We start from the raw sequence: 22,445 nt of genomic DNA, 5'->3' as shown, positions 1-22,445 counted from the left end.
AAAAGCAGCCAGTGTTATTTCTTGAAAAATATTTGGTGCTTCAGCGTTTTGAGTAACTCAAGCAGACGCTTTGTTCTTTTCCCAAAGAAGTCAAGATTTTTTTTTCCCCCTTTCTGAATCAAAACACTCACCGTAGCCCAGGGCTCAGCGGTAAGAAGCTGCTGGAGGGTCTGGTGCCCAAGCCGCCGGGCTGCTTGCCTTAGGAGACAGCTCAGCTGCCAGAGCGGATGGCATCGTGGCTTTATCTCTTCCTGGCTCACATTGCCTTAGGCCGGGCAGTTTGTTTTGGCCTGGGTGATGTTTTTGGGCCAGTGACTTGGTACCCAGGCATGGGAGGTTCTGTGACTTGCTCTCGGGACATTTCTTTACATGCCTTTCCTGGAGACCCTCTGGGACCCTCCGAGCACAGGGCTGGGTGGGCTTGCTTGGCTGAGGTGCCGTGGCTGCAGGAAGGATGTGGTTTGATAGCTTTGCAGAGAAGGTTCTGGCATCAGGAACTAGGCAGTTGTGTTTGCACAACTGGGATTGGTGGGGGGAGTATTTTGGGTTCCAGCTTACTTTCTTTGGCTAGAATCCTAGAATCCAAGAATATCCCGCACTGGCAGGTGCTTTGTGATCTAACCCTTCCTCTTCTGCTCCAGGTGGGGAGGCTTCCTGGAAGGCCACAAGAGGGGAGGAGGGTTAGGGAGAAGGTAGCAAATGCATATTTGCACACCCACTTAATCATCGCAGGGCTTCCGTGCCTGGGTGGGAATGTGACTCCCTTTTGCAGAGGAGAAACCAGTCTGGAGATTTTAAAAAAAATTTTATTTATTTATTCATGTGAGAAAGAGAGAGAGAGAGAGAGAGAGGCAGAGACATAGGCAGAGGGAGAAGCAGGCTCCATGCAGGGAGCCCGATGTGGGACTCAATCCTAGGACTCCAGGTGCTCAACCGCTGAGCCACCCAGATGTCCCAGTCTGGAGATGTTAAGAAACTCCCCAAAGGCTACTATAAAGATACCCCTGAATTTTGGCCCATGTGACTCTGAGATATGTGATAATCACAAGGGTCATAATCGCCAACGTCCTGAATACTAACTACCCCGGAAACTGCGCTGGCCTCTTCTGCATGATGCCCTCAATCCTCACATCAGCCCTTTAGGAGAGGGGCTAGTGCCACCCTTGTTTCGTAGTTGAGGAGACAAGGCCCAGAGAAGGTTTAAGGGATTTGCCCTGCACGGCTCAGTGATGAGCTACGTGACCAAGCCTGACCCAGTCCCCACATTCTGGAGCTTTAGGTCCATGTCACCGGTGGGAAGAGTTGGGTCTGCAGAGTCGCGCACTGCCCCTCACTCCACCTGCCCTGAGGTGAGACACCTGCTCTGGCCCCAGATGGCCTCTCCTGTTTGATTGGCTATTTCTCATCTCTTCCACCTGGATCTTTAGTGATTCAGATGATTTGATTTGATTCGGTTTCCATGGGAATCTGCATCTGTGTGCTTACCAGGGCTCGCTGGGCTGTGAGCTAATGTCACCCTCTCACCCCCCCCCCCGGGGTCTCTGGGTGCGGGTGCGGGTCTGGGGCGGCGGGGACTGGGGCACAGGAGGCAGTGGGCAGCGTCTCCTGGGGTCCGGCTCCCACTCTGGAGCCCAGTCTGATCCTGAGGGAGGGCGAGGGTGTGGGCAGAGGTGATGATATTTCCCCTTTCCTTGGAAGCAGATCAACTTCTAGGGAAAATGGAAACAGTGACCTTTTGCTAATTTCTTTCTTTCCACACATTGCTGCTTGTTTTCATGCTCCCCGACTGAAGGTGGGCGGAACTCAGAGGCTTAGAAGTCCTCGACCCACCATTTCCCATCCTCGAGCTTCCCCGGCCCCACCTCCCAGCAAGGCCACTGGGGCTTAGAGCCAACCCTGAGTGACAGATGGCAGGAGCGCTCATCTGGGTCACGGAGAAATGACGCTTGCCTCCTGTGTCTCCTCTGGGTTTCCTGGGAGTGCCCTCCTGGGCGTGGGGGGCACCTCGCCCATGCAGCAGCCCCTGTGGTGGGCCTCAGCCCCCCTTCGGTCTGCGCAGCCCAGGCTGTCAGGCTCACCGAGTGTAGACCCCCATCTCCTGGTGTCACAGGGTGGGTGCAGGGGACTGAATCAGGTTCCAATCAGCTCAGTCTTTGCTAGCTGTGTGTCCTTGGCCTGTGGCCCGACCTCCCAGGGGCTGAGTCTTCTGATCTGTAATCTGGGGGAGTATCGCCATCCCCGAGGGTGTTGTGAACATGATAAACACAGCATAGGACTCAGCACACAAGCCTCCCACTTCTGCTCCATGGATGGATGGCCGGTTGGATGGATGGCCGGCCCTCCTCCTCCTCTTTTCTCTGATTCCGACAAAGACTTTCCTCCTAATTCTTTCTTCCTCGGAGAATTGCGGTCTTTGGTGTGGGTTCCGGCTTCACTCTGTATTCCCAGGCTGACGCCCGTCTGCCCACAGCAGCTGGTTTCCTAACTCTGGAGCTTTTCTCTTCCATGATGTGATGACAGCGTTAAAGAAACCAGCGGAATGGGAGCAGCCGCAGGTTCAGCTGGGCCTCCTTGAGGTCTTATCTTTGAGGGGGGCCTGGTGTGCCCTCTGCAGCCCTGGGGTTTGGCCAGCAGTCAGGACACGGCGGGGGGGGGGGGCAAGGGCTTGTCCTGGATCTTGACTCGGCCGGCCACCTGTGGGGGTGTGTGCTGGTGTGCACGGATGCTGGCGTTTCCCATCTGTGAAATGGCTGTCGTATAGTGTTTGTTCAGTAAACAGATGACTGTCCTTATTATTTTTTTTTAAAGATTTTATTTATTTATTCATGAGAGGCACAGAGAGAGAGGCAGAGACATAGGCAGAGGGAGAAGCAGGCTCCATGCAGGAAGCCTGATGTAGGACTCGATCCTGGGACTCTGGGATCACTCCCAGAGCCCAAGGCAGATGCTTAACCACTGAGCCACCCAGATGTCCCAAGATGACTGTCCCTAAATGCAAATCAACTGTTTCTTGCACACACTCACCCTTCCCTGGCCTCCCTCATTCCTTATCTGCCTCTTACTTAATGGAAAGGAGATGGGTGGCCTCGCCGCCCCCCCCCCCGCCCCCCACCGCTGGGGGCACTAGAGATGAATCAGGAGGATGCGGGGATGGGGGTGTTATTTACAAAAAGAGGGCGGTGGCCCAAGCCCTTGCCATTTCCTCCCAAGCGCTTGTCAAGATTTGCCTTTCTTAACACAACAAGGCTGGACTTAATGCTGCGTCTGGCCGCCCCTAAATTGGGTTTCTTTGCCTCTTGTTCCACAGAGCGCCCTCCGCCCTTGGCCATGCCTTGACCAAGGCTTGCTAGACTGAGGGGAGGGGCAGCCCAGTGCACCAGCTGACTTGGTGTCTGGTTAACTGTGTCATCCTTTAGAGTCCAGATCATTCAGTGTCTCCCTGGGGCCCACTGGAAAGGAGGGGATCACGGAGGAGTGCGGCAGCTGATCTCAGAGCTCCCCTGGATCATTCAGCCAGTTGACTTAAGCCATTGGGACCCCCTGGCAGCTTCATAGGGATTCTCTTTGGGATAGGCATCCTTAACAGCCAGCATGGAGCCAAATGCTACAGTTTGCAAAACACTTCCCGGTGCATACCGCGGATTTAGGCTTGGGAGCAGCTCCATGCGCAGATGGACTTATTACTGCCCTTGGTTTACAGCTGAAGGGATTCCCAGTCTAGTCTGATAACTTGGCCAACGGCACATTATAAATGCAACATTAGGGTTAATATCTCTCAACAGATAGCTGCTCTAAATGAGGAAATGTCTGTTGTTCTACTGACCTGGAAGACCTATGAATGTCACCCAGTCCCAGACTCCTTCCAGCGTCCTGAGCATATCGTTTTTTTGTCCTTATGCTCATGAGATGGCTCCTGCACCTCCAAACACCTCATTCATATTCCAGGGAGGAAGCAGGTGGAAGGGTGAAAGGAAAACAAATCAAAAGGCAAATTTTGAGCCTTACAACAACAACACCTCTCCTCAAAACTCCAGCAAGTTCTGCTGACATCTCATGAACCAGAAAAGACTCTCTGGACCACCTTTGGCTACAAGGGAGATGGGGGAGGGGAGGATTTTATCAGGCGCAGTGCTGGGAATTCTTCCTAAGGGAGGCCGTAACAAATGTTTGAGGGGCCAACCAACATAGGCAGCCAGAGTTTATAAAGCTCTGAAGCCAGGATTGGCAGCCAAAATGAAATCTTTAAGGAATGCTGAGTGGTAGCTGCTGCTTTCACCACCTGCCGTCTCGCAAGCCAGCGCGTAGACAGTAGGAATAGGATGGGGGCCGTTTCCGCCCCTTACCAGCTTACAGGTGGTGTGGACTATGTGAATCTCGGTGTCCTTTTGGGGCCAGACCATGTCTGGGGCAGAGCCGGCCTTTCCCTCTGGGAATTGGCTGGCAGGTGGGAGGTGGCGATCAAGCATCTTTGCCCTGCAGTGGGTGCTACAGATAAAAGAACCGGCGTGAGGCCAGAGGGCCAGCCTGGGACGGTGATGTCTATGCGGAGGCCCTTCCAGGTGGGGTCCTGGTCCAGCCATCAGTGTGGAGACAGGTGCATGCCCGGGGAAGGATGGGAGGAGCCAGTGTTATTCCTCTATTCCACACTCCAGGGTAGCCTAGCAGGTGTCCGTGGATGGCGGGTCCCTGCAGATGCTGGGGAGATGGAAAGCCATCTGCGGTCACACATCAGTGGGCGGGCTGATGTAGAGTCACAGTGCACATTCTGTGTTAAAGGTTTCTATTCTTCTGGTACACAGAGAGACTAAAAGAGATGTCACTGAGCACACTCGGGCCTTGGGACTTGGGCTGTCTTGGGTTCCGTTCCAGCTGGGTGACCTCGGGTAGATTGCTTGCCCTCTCTTAGCCTGTCTCCACTTCTGTAAAAGAGCACGGTTGTTACCCGGTGGGGTTGTGTGCATCCCACGAGAGGACACTTGTAAATGCTCCGGGCAGGGCCTAAGTGTGGTCGGAGGGCTGACTTGATGCTTATTGCACAGTATTGCCATCTCCTCTATACCCTGAGAGAGTGGCTGTCTACCTTTTCCAGAGGAGGGGAGAGGAGAACTCCTACAGCCTGGGTTTTTCTCAGTTGCATGCCTCTGGCTGGGTCAGACCCCCATGTGCAGGGACTTCTGAGGTCCGGCTCTGAACTGGGGAAGAGCTGAGGTTGGAGAGCTGGCTGATGGAGGAATCGTGCGTGGCTTTCCGGACACCGTCGTAGCCAGAGAGAGGACCCTTAGCAAGCCCCAGGACAGGGGACTAACCCCGTCAGGCAAGGGGACATGAAGTGCGCTGGGCACTGGCTTTCTTTGGGAGCATGTGGGGGATGGGAGGTAGGTCCGTCCCTACAGGATACTGCATAGTGATTCATCCCCATGGAGACAGGAGGACAGAATGTTCTTGTGGGTCCAAAGAGGACAAAGGCATGTGATTGTGAGTGATTTCCTCCATCCAGTCTCAGGTATGGTCTTGGTTTTGGCTGGTGGAGAGAGAGCACCAGGGCTGGGGGGGTTGGGGGTGTGTGTGTGTGCGTGCAGATATGTGTGGGTATATGTGCACATCTGTGTGCACATGTGTGTGCATGCATATCCATGTACGCACCTGTACTTGTGTGTGTGTATGGGTGTGTGCATGCATCTGTGAGGTAAAGGAATGGGGCTCGCACAAGAAAGGTCACACTTGCCTTTCCTCCTCCTCCTACCTGTGTGGGCTGGTGGGCACAGAAGTCAGCGTACACCTTCTCGGGGCCCCTGCACCAGCGTGAGGACCCAGAAGCTCCGGTTCTGATCCTGCTTCTACCACTACAAGCTGTGTGACCTTGGGGAGGTCTCCGCATTTTCTTCATCTGTGAGATGAGGGTAGAGAGGCTTGCCTGGGGCCGCGGGGGTCGGGCGCCCTGCCTGACGCTTGGCGGGCACTTAGCACGCTTTAATCCCTCACCTGAGCACCCCCAGCCCCGGGAGACAAGTGCCTGATCACCTTGGCTGCATCGCTTCCACTTTCTCAGACTGGAGGCCTTATCCTTCCTAGTAAGGCGAGCCACGGCTAATGCCGCTCCTGGCTGCGCTGAAGTTCGGGCCAGGGGTGAGGCAGCGGGCCTCGGGCACCACGCCTGCCTGGTTCCTCCAGAGGCTGAAGCTCAGTGGGGCTCATGCCATCCAGGGAGGTTTGACCCCACTCCTGGGAAATTTCACGCCCATCCTGGAATTTTCCGAGAGGGGCTGGCCAAGAATCTTATAACCAATTAAGGGAAGGAGTAGAGCCTGAACCCAGAATAGTTGGTGGACTCCCTAGAGAAGTTGTGTGACTCTGATCATTTATTTTGAGGTCTTCATCCAACAGCTCAGGAGGACCTACTGTGAGCACTGAGGCCTGGGGGTAGGAAAGTAAGTGACGCAGGAGCAGGCCCTTCCTTCGTGGATGCGTGTAGCCCTGGTTCCGTGGTTATATAATGTGAAGGCCTCACAAAGATGAGTCAGCGTCTGTCACACATGCCCCGCCCCTGGGGGCTGCCAGGGACACCCTAGGTGCCAGCCAGGGCTGGGCATCCCGTAGAATCTGCCACCGAAGTGGTGCCCGGGCACTGTGTCGAAACGCTTTGCTTCCCTGTACCCGGGATCCCCTTTCCTCCCGGTGCTGTGTTTTGGACCACAAGGTGGCCTCCTCTCCTGTCTTCCAGATAGTGACCCAGGGCTCGAGGGCTTGGGGAAGGGCAGAGCTGGGATTTGGAGCCTGGTGACCCCAGGCTGGGGGGGCTGCTGCCTGGCCTGGCCTATTTTTAGAGGGCGCCTTGTGGGTCAGCAGGCGAGACAATGGAGACTGTGGCCCTCTCAATGAGCTATTGTTCCCAGTTGGCTCCAAGGCCTAGGCTGGGCCCAGCAGATGACCGTGGCCCCCACTGGGGGGCCAGGCCGTTGCTTCATCGTCTGTGGATTTTTCCAGTGTTTGTACAGGCAGCCGCGGAGTGCCGGGTGCGGAGGGGAAAAGAGATGGTGGGCTCCGTGTTGGGGGGGACGCCCTTTGTTGAGGTGATGAGGCATGTGGCTTCGAAGGACCCTTGTGATGGGGACCCTGGGGCTGATGGGGAGTGGGGGTCCCTTCCATGCTGTGGCCTGTTTGGGCGCATCCACATCACCTGGCAAGCACGCACACGCCCTTGTTTGGTTCCATGGTTCTCCCCATTCCGCAGCTGTGATGGCAGCCTGGGACTCCCCCTCCGGTAGCCAGCATCCCACCTGCTTGCTTCAGGGGTCTTCAGAGTGAGGGCTGGAAGCCCCTGCGTCGCTCTGCTTGGGATGGGGAGGGGAGTAACTTCTTGCTATAAACATGCAAACACTGTGCTCCCTTGTTCTGGAGGCAGAGGCTGAAAATTGGGGTATATTTCTTTATTCGTGAACCAAGTTTCTCAGATTGATGACCATTGACTTCAGAGGATGGGGTGCCTACCCTGGTCCCCCTTTCCCCCTGCCCCTGCTGCCCAGTGGGTGAAATCCTCTTTTCTTCTTTCTTTTCTTTTCCTTTCCTTTCCTTTCCTTTCCTTTCCTTTCCTTTCCTTTCCTTTCCTTTCCTTTCCTTTCCTTTCTTCTTTTCCTTTCTTCTTTTTTCTTCTTTTCTTCTTTTCTTTTCTCTTCTCTTCTCTTCTCTTCTCTTCTCTTCTCTTCTCTTCTCTTCTCTTCTCTTCCCTTCCCTTCCCTTCCCTTCCCTTCCCTTCCCTTCCCTTCCCTTCCCTTCCCTTCCCTTCCTTTCCTTTCCTTTCCTTTCCTTTCTTTTTCTTTTTTTAAAGATTTTATTTATTTTTTCATGAGTCACACAGAGAGAGGCAGAGACATAGGCAGAGGGAGAAGCAGGCTCCCTACGGGGAGCCGGATGCAGGACTCGACCCCAAGACCCCAGGATCATGCCCAGAGCCGAAGGCAGATGCTCAGCCACTGAGGCTCCCAGGCATCCCTTAAATCCTCCTTCTTGCTGTTCCCAGAATCCCTACAGCATGTCTACAGCAAGCTCTTGGGGCCCACCCTACCACCACACTGCTAGCTTATGAGTTCTTACTTCCTCTTTTCTGTTATGCATATGGTAGGTGCTTAATAAATGTTTTTGGCTAAAGTTGAACTGACTTCAGTGGAGAAGGAGCTGTGGTGGGATTTAGTCCCCTGCCTGGTAGACAGTGTGTGCATGTGGAGTGACCCTTCACACTGCCTCAGGAGTGACCCTTCACAGGTCTGGGATGGAGGGGCTACAGGCACGGTCCCTCCTGCTGTGTCCTAGGGGCCTCCTGGCATCCCTGGAGCCCACGGGTCCTAGGTCTGTTGCCACTGTGCAAGTTGGGGGAAGGGACAGCTTGCCCAGGTCCACAAGGCTCCTAACTAGGGGTTCCGGCCTGTTTCTTCTTCTTGCCCCTGAGGGGTAGACATCGACCTTCTTCCTCCTGCCATTCGTGAGTGACCAATAGGGTTCACATTTAGGCTGGCGTTTGGGAGCAGGTGTAGATTGGAATCTGGAGTGTTCTGTCCTTGGGAAATAAATGTCAAGTGCCAACCTAAGGTGGCCTCCTGCGGCCTGAACGTGGTTTGACTCTTGGAGCTTCTCGGAGTGTGAGGGAGTGAGAAGCATGTGGGGAACCCAAAGTTGGCTCTCTCGGTGGGTCCTGAGTGTGACTCTGGGCAGCTGGATTGGTTTCCCTGAGCCAGTGTCACCGGCCACCAGCTCAGGGGTGCGCTGACGAGGATGTGGAGGTGCGTTGTCCAAGAGGTGAAGGCTTTGATCACCTCAGTTTCCCGGATGGGGAAAACCAGGTCCTGTGCAGAGAGGGGCTGGGGCTGGTGCCTTCCCCAAGGTTAATGCAGTGGGTGGCACAGTCTGAGCCCAGGACTCTGTCCTCTGCCTCCCAACTGGCTTCCCCTTCCCTCCCTGGTCTTTGGAGTGGTTTCTCTGGCCGGAGAGATCTGCTGCCCAAAGGCCAGGGCTCTCCTGACCAAGTGAGGAACAGACTTGGAGCCTCCTTAAAACACAGCTGGAAACGCACTGTGCACCTGCAGTCAGTAGTCGTGGCCGCTCCCATCACAGGCCCCTCTGTCTCCTGTCTGTCCTCAGGAGCAGGACATCGAGACTGTGCATGGCTCCATCCACGTCACGCTGTGTGGGACCCCCAAGGGCAACCGGCCCGTCATCCTCACCTACCACGACATTGGCATGAACCGTAAGTTTCCGCAGGGGGTGGGGGTGGGAGAGGACGGCGAGGAAGGGCTGGTGGGGGCGAGTCCAGCTGTTTCTCTTCCGCTGGCACTTCCTGGAGCTGTTGTGGGAAGAGCACTTGCCCCAGACTGGAATGCACTAGGCAGGGCACAGAGCTGTGTTTGTGCTGGCTGTGCTGGCTGTGCTGGGAGCGCCACTGTCTGTGTGTGACAGTGACATCTTTTGATTCGTCTGTACAGTTGTTTTTATTATTTTCACTGAGTTGTACAGCCATCAGCACCATCCATGTGAGAACAGCTTCCTCACTCTGTACCCCCATCTCCCTTACCCCCAGCTCAGCCCCCGGCAGCCTCTAGTCCACTTTCCCATCTCTAAGGACATGCGTATCCCCGATGTTTTTTTATAAATGGAATCCTACCATCTGTGGTCTTTTGTGACTGGCTCCTTTCATCACGGCTTCAGAGTTCACGAGTAGGCTCTACTGCGTCCTCCCTTCTTGGTGGCTGACTGGTATTCCATTGAGCGCATCGGCCCCGGTCTGCTCATCCGTTCTTCAGTTGATGAACGTGTGGATGGTTCTTGCTGTGTGGCCCTTGCGAACAGCACTGCCATGAAGGTTTACCCTGTGGTCTCGAGATTCCCGGGAGCGTCACCCTACGTGGGTTCCCCATTTTGCACAGATGGTGAAGGAGTAAGATCTGCTGATGGTAAAATCACAGACGACAGAAGGGGGTCTTCCCGTGGCGACTGTGACTGCCCTTGTGTCCAGTCACCTCTGCAAGCTGGACAATGGCTTGATTTGTGATTGGCAGCCTGCTGCCTTGCGTGTTTTTCCTCCAGCTCATGAGTGCCTTGAGGCAGGGATGTCAGTCACTGGAAACCATTTTCTCCTTTATCTTCCCTTCTCTTTTGTTCCTCTTCCTCGCCTGTGTGCTCCCCTTGTGTCCAGCAGGTACCAGCTCCCCATGCTAGCTACTTGAAAGTCTGTTACCTTATTTTTTTTTTTAAAGATTTTATTTATCCAAGAGAGACACAGAATGAGAGAGAGAGGCAGAGACACAGGCAGAGGGAGAAGCAGGCTCCATGCAGGGAGCCCGATGCGGGACTCGATCCCGGGACTCCAGGATCACGCCCTGGGCCAAACCCATTACCAGTTATTTTGGTGCTGCAGGTAGAATAGCATGTGGTGAAAAATACCGAGTATTGGCTTATCGGGTGACACTTGATGGAAAGGTGCAGTATCTTGTGGAATGGGAAAGAGCAACTGCATCCTGACTGTAGGACTGAGCATTATGTTCACTGCACTCTCATTTTCTGTAGGTACAGTTCAAAGTCCTAAAGGATAAAGGAGTCTGACTTTTACTATCTTTCTTAAAAAAAAAAAAAAAAAAAAGTCAAAAAATTTCACAAAAGGAGATGATACTAGCCTTAACATGTACCTGTCAATGTTATGGATATTGTCATAAAAAGATATCTTTTAAAAATCAGAACAGAGACTTAATTTTTTAATTCTTAAGATTTGTAGAATGTTTCTAGGATAGGATATTAAAAATGATTCAAATCCATGCATGGTGTTAGATAATTTTTCTAATTATTCCATTGAGTCAGTTTTTGTGATTAGTGGTTATCAGATCAAACAGATCATGTAGATAGATAGCACAAGTATTTGGAGAAACGTCTGTTTTGTTACCAAAATGTTGGAAAAAATTCATTTTAATACCTTTCAGATTTCATAAAGTGCAGTGTATATAATGCCTCCTAAAAGACTGTAAAATATGAAATTTTCTTTCAAGCAAAGTGTAAAAAATATATTGAGCCTGTAAAAAACAAACAAACAAACAAAAAAAACAAAAACAACGGTGCCAAACTGCTGAGCCACCCCAGGAACCCCCGTTACCTTATTTTACCAGACTCTGGTGAGGAAGGGAAATGCGTGTGGTGGTGTTACACACCCCCGTTGCAGAGGCTCACTCTTCTAGAAAGCCAGGTCCAGAAACAAAAGATCCCAAGACCTCCGTGGCCGCACACAGTCTACATTTCTCTCACCCTCATGTAACACGTCTGGGCGTCCTGTAGGAAATCTTGCACACGGTGATTCCAAGACCCAGGCTCCTGCCAGCTGTGGCTCCTCCATCCCCGGGGCCCTCAGCGCCTTCGACATCCGGCTTTTGACAGCAGAGAGAGAAATCTAGAAGAGTGGGTGGCAGGTGTTAACAACAACCTGTGAGCCTCAGGTGCTGTTGGCCAGAACCCGGTCACATAGCTGCCTTGCACTGCAAGGGAGTCTGGGAAATGTAGTCCCGCTGTGCAGCCAGGAAGGAAAGGGGGGATGCTTTGGTGACCAACTGCCATCTCTGCCCCAGACCCTGAGCATCTGGGATACTCATCCAAGGCCACATAAGAAGTGAGAGGGTCCATGCATTATCTCCTGTGCTCCTCCTTGGTTGAGAATCGTGTGCCCTGACCATTACTTCCAATGTGGGGGTTCAGGGGACCCAGACAGAGAGAGGGCATGAGTGTGGCAAGCTCACTCATGCCGGGGCCATTGCATCCACGATGGATGGAGAAGATGCAGGAGCCGGGATGGGCGTCTCCTCCCAGTGCCGGCTCCAGGTGTGAGCTTCAGCCGCCAGCACGCACAGCAGAGTTGACTGGCCATTTCCACCTCCGTGCCCACTGCCTTTTATCACCAGAGGGGAGTGGGATGGGGCAAGAAGGTGGGCGCGCTTTCTCGAATGTTCCTGGGAGTGACATCAACAAAAAGGCATCACGTGCTGCCGAGCACCCAGATGTATTCTTGCCCTACTTGTGCCTCTTCTCTCTCTCCCCTGCCTGTTCTCCAGACAAAACCTGCTACAACCCCCTCTTCAACTCCGAGGACATGCAGGAGATCACACAGCACTTCGCCGTCTGCCATGTGGATGCCCCTGGCCAGCAGGACGGCGCTGCCTCCTTCCCTGTGGGGTAAGACCCGGAGCCTTGTCCCCAGGAGGGGGACAAGAAAGCCACGCAGGTGGACTGGGGGTGGGGGGTGCGAAGGCAGGCATCACACTGAGTTTTTGTTTGTTTTATTGTAGTAAGATATACATAACCTAAGGTTTACCATCTTAACCATTAGTGGAGTAGAGTAGCATTAAGTGCATTCACGCTGGTGTGCAGCCGTCCCCGCCGTCCATCTCCAGGACTTACTCACCATCTTAAACCAGAACCCCGTCCCTGCTAAACACCACGTCCTGATTCCCTGCCACCCAGGGAGCTAGTTCTTTCATAGGTGTGGGTGCTCCTATGCACACCTCTGCATGGGACTGAGTGGGAGAGGACTTTGACAAGAAAAATAGTTAGGAGAGAGTTCTAGAAAGGTTGGAGGAAAAAGAGAGGGAACAACAGGAAATAATATTGATGGAGTACTTCCTGTGGTCCAGGCTTAGTTTTTTTTTTTTTTTTTTTTTAAGGTTTATTTATTTATTTGAGACAGAGAGAGAGGCAGAGAGAGAGTGAGAGAGAATCTGGAGTGTAGGAGAAGCAGAGGGAGAGGGAGAGACAGTCCAAGCAGACTCCCTGCCCAGCACAGAGCCCAAACTGGGGCTCAATCCCATGACCCTGAGATCATGACCTGAGCTGAGATCAAGACTCAAATGGTCAACTGACTCAGCCACCCAGGCGCCCATCACCACTCCCCTCCCCCCAATACCCCCACCTCAGCTTAGTTTTTATGAACACAAGTCACTTGCACTTATCCGATGGCTAGTATACATGCCTGGCATTAGAGCTCCATTTCCTGGATGAAGAAACTGAGGGGCAGAAGGGTTGAGTAGCTTACCCTTCGAGGTTGCGCAGCTGGTTTAACTGGGGGAGTCAGAGAGTGTGCTGGCTCTAAGGATCATGTCCTCTTTAGAGTGTCAGGGTCCCTCGTCTGGGTGTTTAGCTGCATGTTCCTCCTTGGGGTGCAGTCAGGGCAGCCCTCCGGTCTCCCCTGTGAGGCTCAGGACAGGCTACCCTCAGTGTGCCTGGTGGGGAGGGGAGGCCGACTTCTTAGAGGTACCCCCTGCCCCCCATCCCGAGGTTGTCATTAAACCATGGGGTGGTGGCATCAGGCTCTTGGGTTTCAAGTCTCCCAGATGGGGCCTTCTTGACATTCACAGACAGATTTCCTTTTTTTTTTTTTTTTTAATTTCTTAGTTTCTGTTGGTGTTGAGAATTATCCTTAAAAATTAACCTTTATCAGAGAAGGGAAAGGATACCCAGCCCCAGCCCCATGGAGCAACAACCAAACCTAAAAAGCTTCCTAACACAGCGAGACACAGTTAACTGTCCACTAGCAGATTAAACCAGATTAAACAAATTCATCTTTGTTTGGGACAACTGTTTGAAAGACTTGAGGTGACCGAGGGGCTCTTAGGTCCCCAGGGGGAGATTTAAGAAAACGTCCTGAGGTTTGGGCCCCGGCTTCTGGAATCTTCACTAAGTTGACCTGGAGGTCACGATGCAGGGTACGTGCTCCCCCAGTTAGCAGGTGATTTCAGTGCGTGGCTGGTGGGATCTATGGCATGGATGGCTCCCGCCTTATTTCTGCCTCCTGTAGTTGGGGGGCTCCCAGTCCCTCTAGGGTACACCCCCTCTGTCCCGGGGCTGAGGTGGGAAGGCAGGGATGGGCACTCCAGCTCTGGGGTCAGCTTTCTACAGATGGCGGGGGGGGTCTGGTGATAGAATCTTGTTACCTCCTGGTTATGCACCCAACCCCAGGAACAGCGAGAAAAGACGCCGATGGGTGTTAAGTGGCTTCCCCGGAATCACCTTTTGGAGGCTGCTGGCTGTAAACTGAGTCACGGCCACTGTGGAAGGACACTGGCTCCATTTTTGCGTAGACATACCACCCAGGGTCTTTCTGGCTCTTTCTGGAGCATTTGTACACGCTGGTTCCCCCCACTTAGAATATGTATCCTATAGTCTACGCTCCTCGAACCCCAATGCCCTCCTTCAGTGTCACTGCTCCAGGAAGCCCTCCCTAACCACCTGATCAGAACAGGGCTCCCTGTTTCGGCCGCCCTTCTGCACACGCCCACCTCCCTCACTGTCACCTTTGTCCTCACCCTCCCTGTTCCACCCGGCCCGTGTGCTGGACCGGGTCTGCTGTGCTCCCGCGGTCTCCCCGTGGCCTCTCCAGGAGCCTGGCATGAGTGAGCACCAGTCACTCCTTTGCGAAAGAAACTCCTTCGTGTGTATTCTGAGTCCTCCTCCCTGAGGCCAGGGTGTGGGTGCCTCCTAGCCAAGGCTGTCCCTGTTTCCCGCAGCACCCTAGCCCATCCGCTGGTCCTGTGAGGCCTCTTGCCGGCTCCCCCAGGGACCTGTCTAGAGTATCCTCTGGGATGCCCAGAGGAGCTTGCTCCTAACACGGCGTGCTGTGTGGACTTGCTTTTGATAAAAAGGCCAGGCTCTCTGATGGCACCTAAGGTCTTGGTGAAAGGGATGATTCTTGGAGTCCTTCCAGAGAAGATGGGAAAGAAAATGTGCAGAACTCTGGCTGGGGTTGTTAGCTCCTGGTGGGACAGAGGTCCCTGACCTTTCTGGAGATTCCAGGGAGGTGAGCACACAGTCTCTTGTGAGGAGGCAGAGGGAGCAGCAGGTGCAAAGGCCAGGAAGAGAGCACACCTAGAAATGCTCCAAAAGACACCAGGAGCAGGGTTGCTGTTAGTTGAGAGGAAGGAACGACCCTGGACAGTGTCTGGGGTTGGCAATGGGTAGGCTTGGCCCAGCGGGTACCCCATGCGGGCCCTGCAAAGGACTTGGTGACAGGAGACTGTTGTTCCCTACCCTCTGGGAAGGGGAAGCGTCTGCCTGAATGCACAGGCCCAGGGCAGCCTGCAGACTCCATCATCACCCATCCTGGGTCCTCAGCGCTCCCACCGTCCTCGATACCCACTGTGGTGATCCAGCTTTGACAGAGGGGAGCCTCCCAGCCCTGCAGTAACAGGAACCAGGGTCCCAGCAGATGTGTGACACTGAGGCATCCCCGTGCCTTAAAATACCCCTGGGTTCTCTGTCTCCCCAAACCCGCTGGGTGCCGCTCTCCGGGGTGGCCCGCCTCTTTGTACCCTCTCCAAGCTCCTTCCAGAGCTTGGGGATAGGGGTGAGAGAGGAGGGACTTCCCTGCGGCCAGGAATGTTTTATGGGAGAGCGGCCTGCGGGCCCCCTTCTGGGACGTGACTGAGGAATCCCAGAGCCCAGGTGAGATGCCACACTAAGGGCCTGCCTGGCCACGAAGCCAAGTGGCTCTTCCCCACATCAGTGCTGTTTAATCTCACTGGAACCTCGCAGACTTGTTGTAGGGATTAGATGAGCTTCTGATGCTCCTCAGAGGCTTGGTGGGGGACCTGGAGCATGGGAAGCAATCCGTCCAGGGTCAGTTTACAAACAGGGGGAGCACTGGGGTGGGGCACGGCCTTGCATGGTGGAGCAGGCTCGTGCTCGCTGCTGGGAAGGAGGGCTGCAGGGGCCTGGGCGGGGATGGGGGTGGCGATCGGGCATACAGGCCAGGTCGTGCGTGGGTCCAGCCCGTCAAGTGTGTTCCTGTTTGATGATTCATTTCCTCCGGGGTCTCGCTCTCACTAACGGCCTCTGCGTGGCTTCTCCCAAAGGTACATGTACCCCTCCATGGACCAGCTGGCCGAGATGCTTCCTGGAGTCCTCCACCAGTTTGGGTAAGAATGAGGGATCTGCTCCCCCAGCAGCCTGCAGAGAAGAGTGGCTCCTGGCTTCCACCTTCCCCTGGCCTTGATCTAGCCTGCCCCCTGCAATGTAGGAGAGAAATTAGCTGTCACGCGTCGTGACCTGTTTTCCCACAGCCTCTAGTCGGGTCCTGCTGGGCTCTTCCCCAGATGCAGACACATCACCCATCCTTTCCCGGCCTCCCCTTCTTTCATTGCTTTCTCGTATCGACGGAACATTCTGGAAGAGGGTGGCCCGAGCCCTCGATTTCTCCCTCTGTGCCCTATTTCCCCAGTGCTCAGGTCTCTCTTACTCAAGCCTTCGGGGTGAAGATAATACGCCAGAGTTCTTGCCCAATTTATTTTCATTACAAGTTTCAGAGTCTAAAATAAAAGCTTGAGAGTGGGAAGAAGCGGTGCCGTAATGGGCCTGCCCGTAATGGTTAGACGGTCTCTCAGAGCCTGGGCTGCAGTCGGGAGAGAAGTAAGGAAAAGAGACGAGTCTCTCCAAGGTCACGGCCTCCTGTCAGGCTGCAAAGCATGATGCATTTCGGGTCCTCGAGGCACGTCACGGCCGCGTGTCCCCACTGTGTCTAGCTTGCCAGCCACGCTCAGCGATGAGCAGGACCGATGCTGGGGGAGGCGACGTTCCTTAGGGACCAGGACGGGGGGGAGGTTTTAAGAGGGTCATTAGGGCCCCCATCGCTCATTCCTTCTGTCACATGAATTTTCATTTCTGCTTCCAGGCTGAAAAGCATCATTGGCATGGGAACTGGAGCAGGCGCCTACATCCTCACTCGGTTTGCTGTGAGTTCCTTGGCATTTTTTGTTTGTTTGTTTGTTTTTAAAACCATGTTTTAAGTAGAATTAAGATTAAAGAAGACAATTGGAAGACCATCAAAAACCCTGAAACAAAGAGAGAAAAAAAAAAAAACAAAACAAAGAGAGAAATGATCCATCACTTCATTTCCGAAGGGAGAACCGCAGTTCACATGGGGGTGTGTGGTCCGGGGTCGTGCGTGTGTGTGTGTGTGTGCACGTGTGTGTGTTCTCACGTACGTATGAACCACCTTTCTTTTCCTTCAGGGGACACTCTTAATCATTGGTTTTGCTCACTTTGCACTTGATTGTGGGCGGGTCCTCACATCCTTGCACGTGTTGCGGGCCGTCTTTACAATAACCCCACGCCTTTTGGATCCTGACTGATGCTAAACTAGAATCTGAGACACATATGTCACCATGACATGGGCCCAAGTGCTACTGGATCGTTCGTGTCCTCACCAAACAATTGTCTTAAAAACACAGCGGTGCTCATTTTATTCACACAGTTGTGTATTCTGCCTGCCTGTTATTTGCTGGACTTTGTCAGAAGTTAGAAATGCTGGCATGAATAAAAAACGGCCTGACTGAGGCTCTGAGCAGATAAAGGAAGGTACATACTAGATCTGAGATGGACACACGGATGACTCTTCCGGGAGGAGTTGCTAAAGAGCATCCACGTGCCCTGCCTGACTCGGAGCGGGCCATCTGACGTGCCCGCTTGGCAGGTGGGGAAGAGGAGGTGCAGGGAGGAGAAGTGACTTGCCTAAGGCAGGTCTACCAAGCACGCATGTTCTACGTCTCCTGCTTCCTATCCCCACTCTGTCAGGGGCTCAGTCCTGTGTCAGCTGAGCTGGAACCTCAGTTCTGCATGGGGGGTGGGGGTTGAAGGCTCTTGAGGGCAGCGGCCTGCTCTGGTGGCCCATGCGGGCCCTTCTCTGGCACTTTGCTCAACCTCCAGTTTGGCCTTTGAAGTCTATAGTATCTGAGATTGCGGGATTGCCTCTCACCTTATGTCTCGAATTGCAGCTGAACAACCCCGAGATGGTGGAGGGCCTCGTCCTTATCAACGTGAACCCTTGTGCAGAAGGCTGGATGGATTGGGCTGCATCCAAGGTGAGGCTGGGGGTCAGGGACAGGGTCATGGCCAGGATCAGAGTCAGGATCAAGAGTCCGGGCCAGATCAGGGTCCAGGGTCAGAGTCCATGTCAGGGTCCAATGTCAAGATCAGGTCCAGGGTCAGGGCCAGGATCAGAGCCAGGGTCAGAGTCAGGACTTGGACCAGGGCTGGATCAGGGTCCAGGGTCAGGGTCCAGGTCAAGGTCCAAGGGCAAGATGAGGGCCAGGGCCAGGGTCAGGGCCAGGCTCCAGAATCAGGTTCAGGGCTAAGACCACGGCTGGATCAGGGCCAGGATCAGAGTCAGGGCCAGATCAGGGTCCAGGGTCAGGGCCAGAATTAGGGTCAGGATCCAGGGTCAGAGTCAGGGCGAGGGTCAGGGTCCATGGTCAGGGCCAAAATCAGGGCCAGAATCAGAATCAGGGTCAGGGCCAGGATCAGGTTCAGGGCCAGGGTCAGATTCAGGGCCAGGATCAGGGTCAGGCACGTGGAACAGGTGTGCTTGCTGAGACCCCTCCTAACCTCCTACGCCCCACCCCTACAAAGAAAGCAGGTTTCCTTTGCTTTGCTTAGAATAGTAAACATGACCTCAGCTATTTGCCGTTCAGAAGATTTCAGTAGGACACTGTGGTCTAAACCAGACATCCCATGGGGATGTGCGTCCTCGAGCCAGCTTTGATAAGCGTAGCTTGGGTTAAGACGTGTTTGCTGAGGATCTAACATGTACTGGGCTTTGCCTGAGACACTGGAAATAAAAAGAAGGACAAGACAAAGGCCTCTCATGTCAGGAACCCACATATTATTGGTGAAAAAGCAGGGTGTGTTTAGGACCAGCACTGCCACTCAGTTTGATGACAGTAATGATTAGCTAATGTGTCCTGAGGATTTATCAGGCGCTATTTGTACCCTCTGACCACACTTAATCCTCACACTGACTCCAGGGGGTGGGGACTGTTAGAGCCATGTTCCAGAAAAGGAATCCGAGACTGCGAGTGGCGAGGGAAGCTGTCCAGGGTCCCACAAAGCTAGGCAGTGGGGCTGAACACAGATCCCGTGGACTCTGGTCCTTGAGCCTCCCCTCCTGCCTCCCTCCCTAGTCTCATCCAGCAGGTGTTGAACGGCCCCTCGGCCCAAGCAGTGTGGGTCTAGCAATACAGAGGGCGCAGGGCACAGGCCTGCCTAGAGGAGGGGGCGACCTGTGCTGTCTCGGGAATCTCCGCCCTGGCTGGTGTCCTAGGGTTCCTAGTTGACCTTTTAAAAATGATTATTGTGTTTTTTCATAAAGGCGCTCATATTTGCCAAGGAGCCGGGAGGCCGTTCCAATTGAAACAGGACCAAACCTTTCAAGCCGGGGTGATCCCGGTCTTTCGTTTTGGAAGTATGTTTTTGCCAAGTGTCGGGTGGTGGTCGCAGACGGAGGTTTGAAGGGCTCGTGCCCCTCCCTGCTGCCTCCCACCCCTGTCTCGGCTTCTCTGATGCTGCATTTTCTTGAATGTTCTACTAGAACCCAGGAGTTCATCTCTCCCATCTGCGTGATATTCAGGAGCAGAGAACACTCCCTGTTTTTTATTTTATTTTCCAGGAAAGGAAGTGAGATCCCAGTCAGCCAGTTTGGCTCCTCGGTTAACTATTCTGAGCCAGACGTGGACAGTGACCATTGGCTAAAAAGGAGCCTGAGGAATGTCCGTGTGGCTTTAGTATCTGCACCATATCCTTCCTTTCCAACCCCAAGAGAAAAAAAAAAAAAAAAAAAACCTATATCAAGAGTAATCTACTGTGTGTCAGGCACTGGTGTCAGATCCTGTGACATGTGTGGTTGCCTCCTTTATCCGCACCTTGGCCTCGTGACTTGGAAGCTCCTGGCACTGCTGCTTATAGATGAAAGGCCTGAGCTTCAGAGGCTCTGCACCCCCCAGGACCACACAGCAGGGGTCCAGAGCTTCTCTGTCCTGCCCGTCCTTGCCTGACACTGAAGTTGGTCAGCACACATGTATGGAGCTCCCGATGGATGCCTGGCATTTATAGAGCTCCTGCTGTGTACCTAGCATTTGTGGAGCTCCTGCTGTATACTTAGCATTTATGGAGCTCCTACGTTATATCCAGCATTATGTCGGGGAGAGGTATTAGAGGAGAAAGTTGGCAGTGTCTTTAGTGACGTCAGTCTATGCAAAGAGAGGATACTGGCTTGAGGGAGGAGATCTAGAGGATGCTATAGGAAGGCTAGTTCAAGGCAAGCAGATCCTTGTTATCCAGGAGATTGCTCCTTCCTGCTTTGGGAAAAGAAAGTTTATTTTATAGATAAAGCATCCATTCGTATTTAATATTAGGAAAAAATATTGCCATTTCCTTTCTCAAATTCTTTTATTAGAAAAAGATTTTATTTACTTATTTGACAGAGAGAGGAGAGATAGAGATAGAGATAGAGATAGAGATAGAGAGAGATAGAGAACAAGCAGGTGAGGTATAGACCGGCCAGAGATAGAGAACAAGCAGGTGAGGTATAGACCGGCCAAGCTCAGCGTGTTTAGAAGACACGGATGGGGGCCCTCCTTGTGAGGACCTAGTGTGCTAGGGCACAGGAAAGGCTGGGAGCAGGTCGGGTCTCTGTTCAGCATGTGTTAGCTGTGCATCTTCTGTGCGTGGGGTCTGAGAATAAGTAGTTGACGGAGGCTCAGGCCCCGCCTTCTGTGGGGGTAAGCGGGAGCCCCAGGTCCCACAGGCAACTGGAGCAGGCAAGCAAGTTCCCACGAGGAGGCTGCCTGCAGACCTGAGTGCTGGGGAGCCAGTTTGTGTCCCGCGGGCCGGGAGGCTTGGCTGACCTCGCGTCTCTACCACAAACACCTGTTCTAATCACACCTCTTCTCGCCGTCCCCAGATCTCCGGGTGGACCCAAGCCCTTCCAGACATGGTGGTGTCCCATCTCTTTGGGAAGGTGAGTAGTGCAGCCTGGCACCTCTGTCATTCATGCTGAGCGACTGCGTAGGGCACGGACACGAGTGGGATCCGAGGCAGCGGGGCCGGGCCGCCTGCGGGTGCCCACCCTGTCCCCAGCGCGACGTGACTGCTTTACCATCAGGTCGCAGCTCGCTCTCCTTTTACTGTCAGCCTTCTTAAACCAGCCTTGTTGCGGTATGAGACCCTGCACGTCCTGGAAATACAACATTTAACAAACGTTGACACATGCATCCGCCCATAAAACCACACTGAAATTGAGATAATGACCACATCCGTTGCCCCCAGGAGCCCACTGTGCCCCGTGCTAACCCTTCCCCTCCCTGCTCCTTGGACAACCTCATATCTGCTCTCCGTCACTAGAGGTTAGTTTGTCTTTCCTAGATTTTTATATTAATGGCATCATGTGGTATGGACCCTGCTTAAAAAAAAAAAAAAATTTGTAATCTGGCTTCTTTCACTCATCACAGTTGAGATCCACCTCTGTTGTTGGGTTTTTCAGTAGTTCACTCCTTTTTAGCGCTGGCTGGTGTTGTGCGGTGCAGATGATGTGCTACGTACAGTTTGTTTTTCCATTTGCTCGTTGATGGGCATTTGGGTTATTTCCAGTTGTGGCTGTTACTGATCAGACCTACAGGAAACACATCCACAGAGTTTGCTATGTGCTCTGCTCAGTCCTAAGGGTTTTATAAATATGAAAATATGAATCTCTCCAAGAGTGGTTTGAGCCATGTAAAAAGTGTTTATTCCCAGTTTATGGATGAGACCAGAGAGGTCGATTGATTGCTGTGAGGTTGCACAGTCAGGGTGAGGTGAGGCTGGGATTGGAACCGATGTGTCTGGCTCCAGAGCGTGTTTCCGTATCCAGAGCAGGATGCTGGCCATCTGTGCTTCTGCTGTGGTCTGTGCTCTCTGATGGGTTATTCTGAAGTCCTCCCAGCCGTCACCTGGCCGGCCAGCAGGGCTCCCGATTGGCCGACAGCCCCAGGGGAGCGTGTGCAGGGGCTCCTGGCACAGGCCCAGACACCGGCCCAGCTCGAGGTGTTTGCTCTGTGTTCTGTGTGGCCTGCTCACCGCTGTCGCCAAGTGAGAGCGTGACCCTCTGAGATGTGACCAGATGTTGTGCATTGGGCTTGGCCAGGTGTGCCCACTGTGTTTGGTCCTCGTGTTATTTTCCTGGGGCTGCTCTAACAAGCACCCCACACCGGGCGGCTTAAAACAACAGGAACTCATCTGTCAGGGTGTGGAGGCCAGCATACCCTGGAAGTGTCGGCCGGGGCCACACTCCCTCCAGTGGCCTGGCGCAGGTGGAGGATCCCTCCTTGCCTTTCCAGCTTCTGGGAGCTTCAGAATCCCTTGGCTTGTGTCTGAGCACTCCAGGCTCTGACTCTGTCTTGATGACCCCTCCGTGTGGGCTTCAAACCTCCTTCTGGGGGCGCCCGGGTGGCTCAGTCCGTTGAGCATCTGACTCTTGATTTCGGCTCAGGTCCTGATCTCAGGGTTGTGAGATGGAGCCTTGCATGGGCTTCTGAGCTCAGCGTGGAGCCTGCCTCTCCCTCTCCCTCTGCTCCTCCCCTCCCCCACATTCTCTCTAAATAAACAAAATCTTAAAAAGAAAA

General features: G+C 53.6%; 1 protein-coding gene across 2 annotated transcripts in view; it reads left to right on the top strand.

The window, feature by feature from the left end:
• NDRG1 (N-myc downstream regulated 1) overlaps positions 1–22,445 on the top strand; it is a 56,537-nt gene that overhangs the window by 19,222 nt on the left and 14,870 nt on the right. For both annotated transcript variants that reach the window (XM_035699125.2, XM_049092766.1), the window contains 6 exons: positions 9,133–9,238; positions 12,078–12,198; positions 15,870–15,932; positions 16,685–16,745; positions 17,787–17,873; positions 20,750–20,806. In XM_035699125.2, the coding sequence (XP_035555018.1) occupies positions 9,133–9,238; positions 12,078–12,198; positions 15,870–15,932; positions 16,685–16,745; positions 17,787–17,873; positions 20,750–20,806 (495 nt within the window). The remainder of the gene's footprint in view (positions 1–9,132; positions 9,239–12,077; positions 12,199–15,869; positions 15,933–16,684; positions 16,746–17,786; positions 17,874–20,749; positions 20,807–22,445) is intronic.

This window comes from Canis lupus, chromosome 13 (genome assembly GCF_003254725.2).
Source record: "Canis lupus dingo isolate Sandy chromosome 13, ASM325472v2, whole genome shotgun sequence".
Classification (NCBI taxonomy): domain Eukaryota; kingdom Metazoa; phylum Chordata; class Mammalia; order Carnivora; family Canidae; genus Canis; species Canis lupus.
Note: the sequence above shows the minus strand (reverse complement) of the source record. Positions and strands in the feature narration are given on the sequence as shown.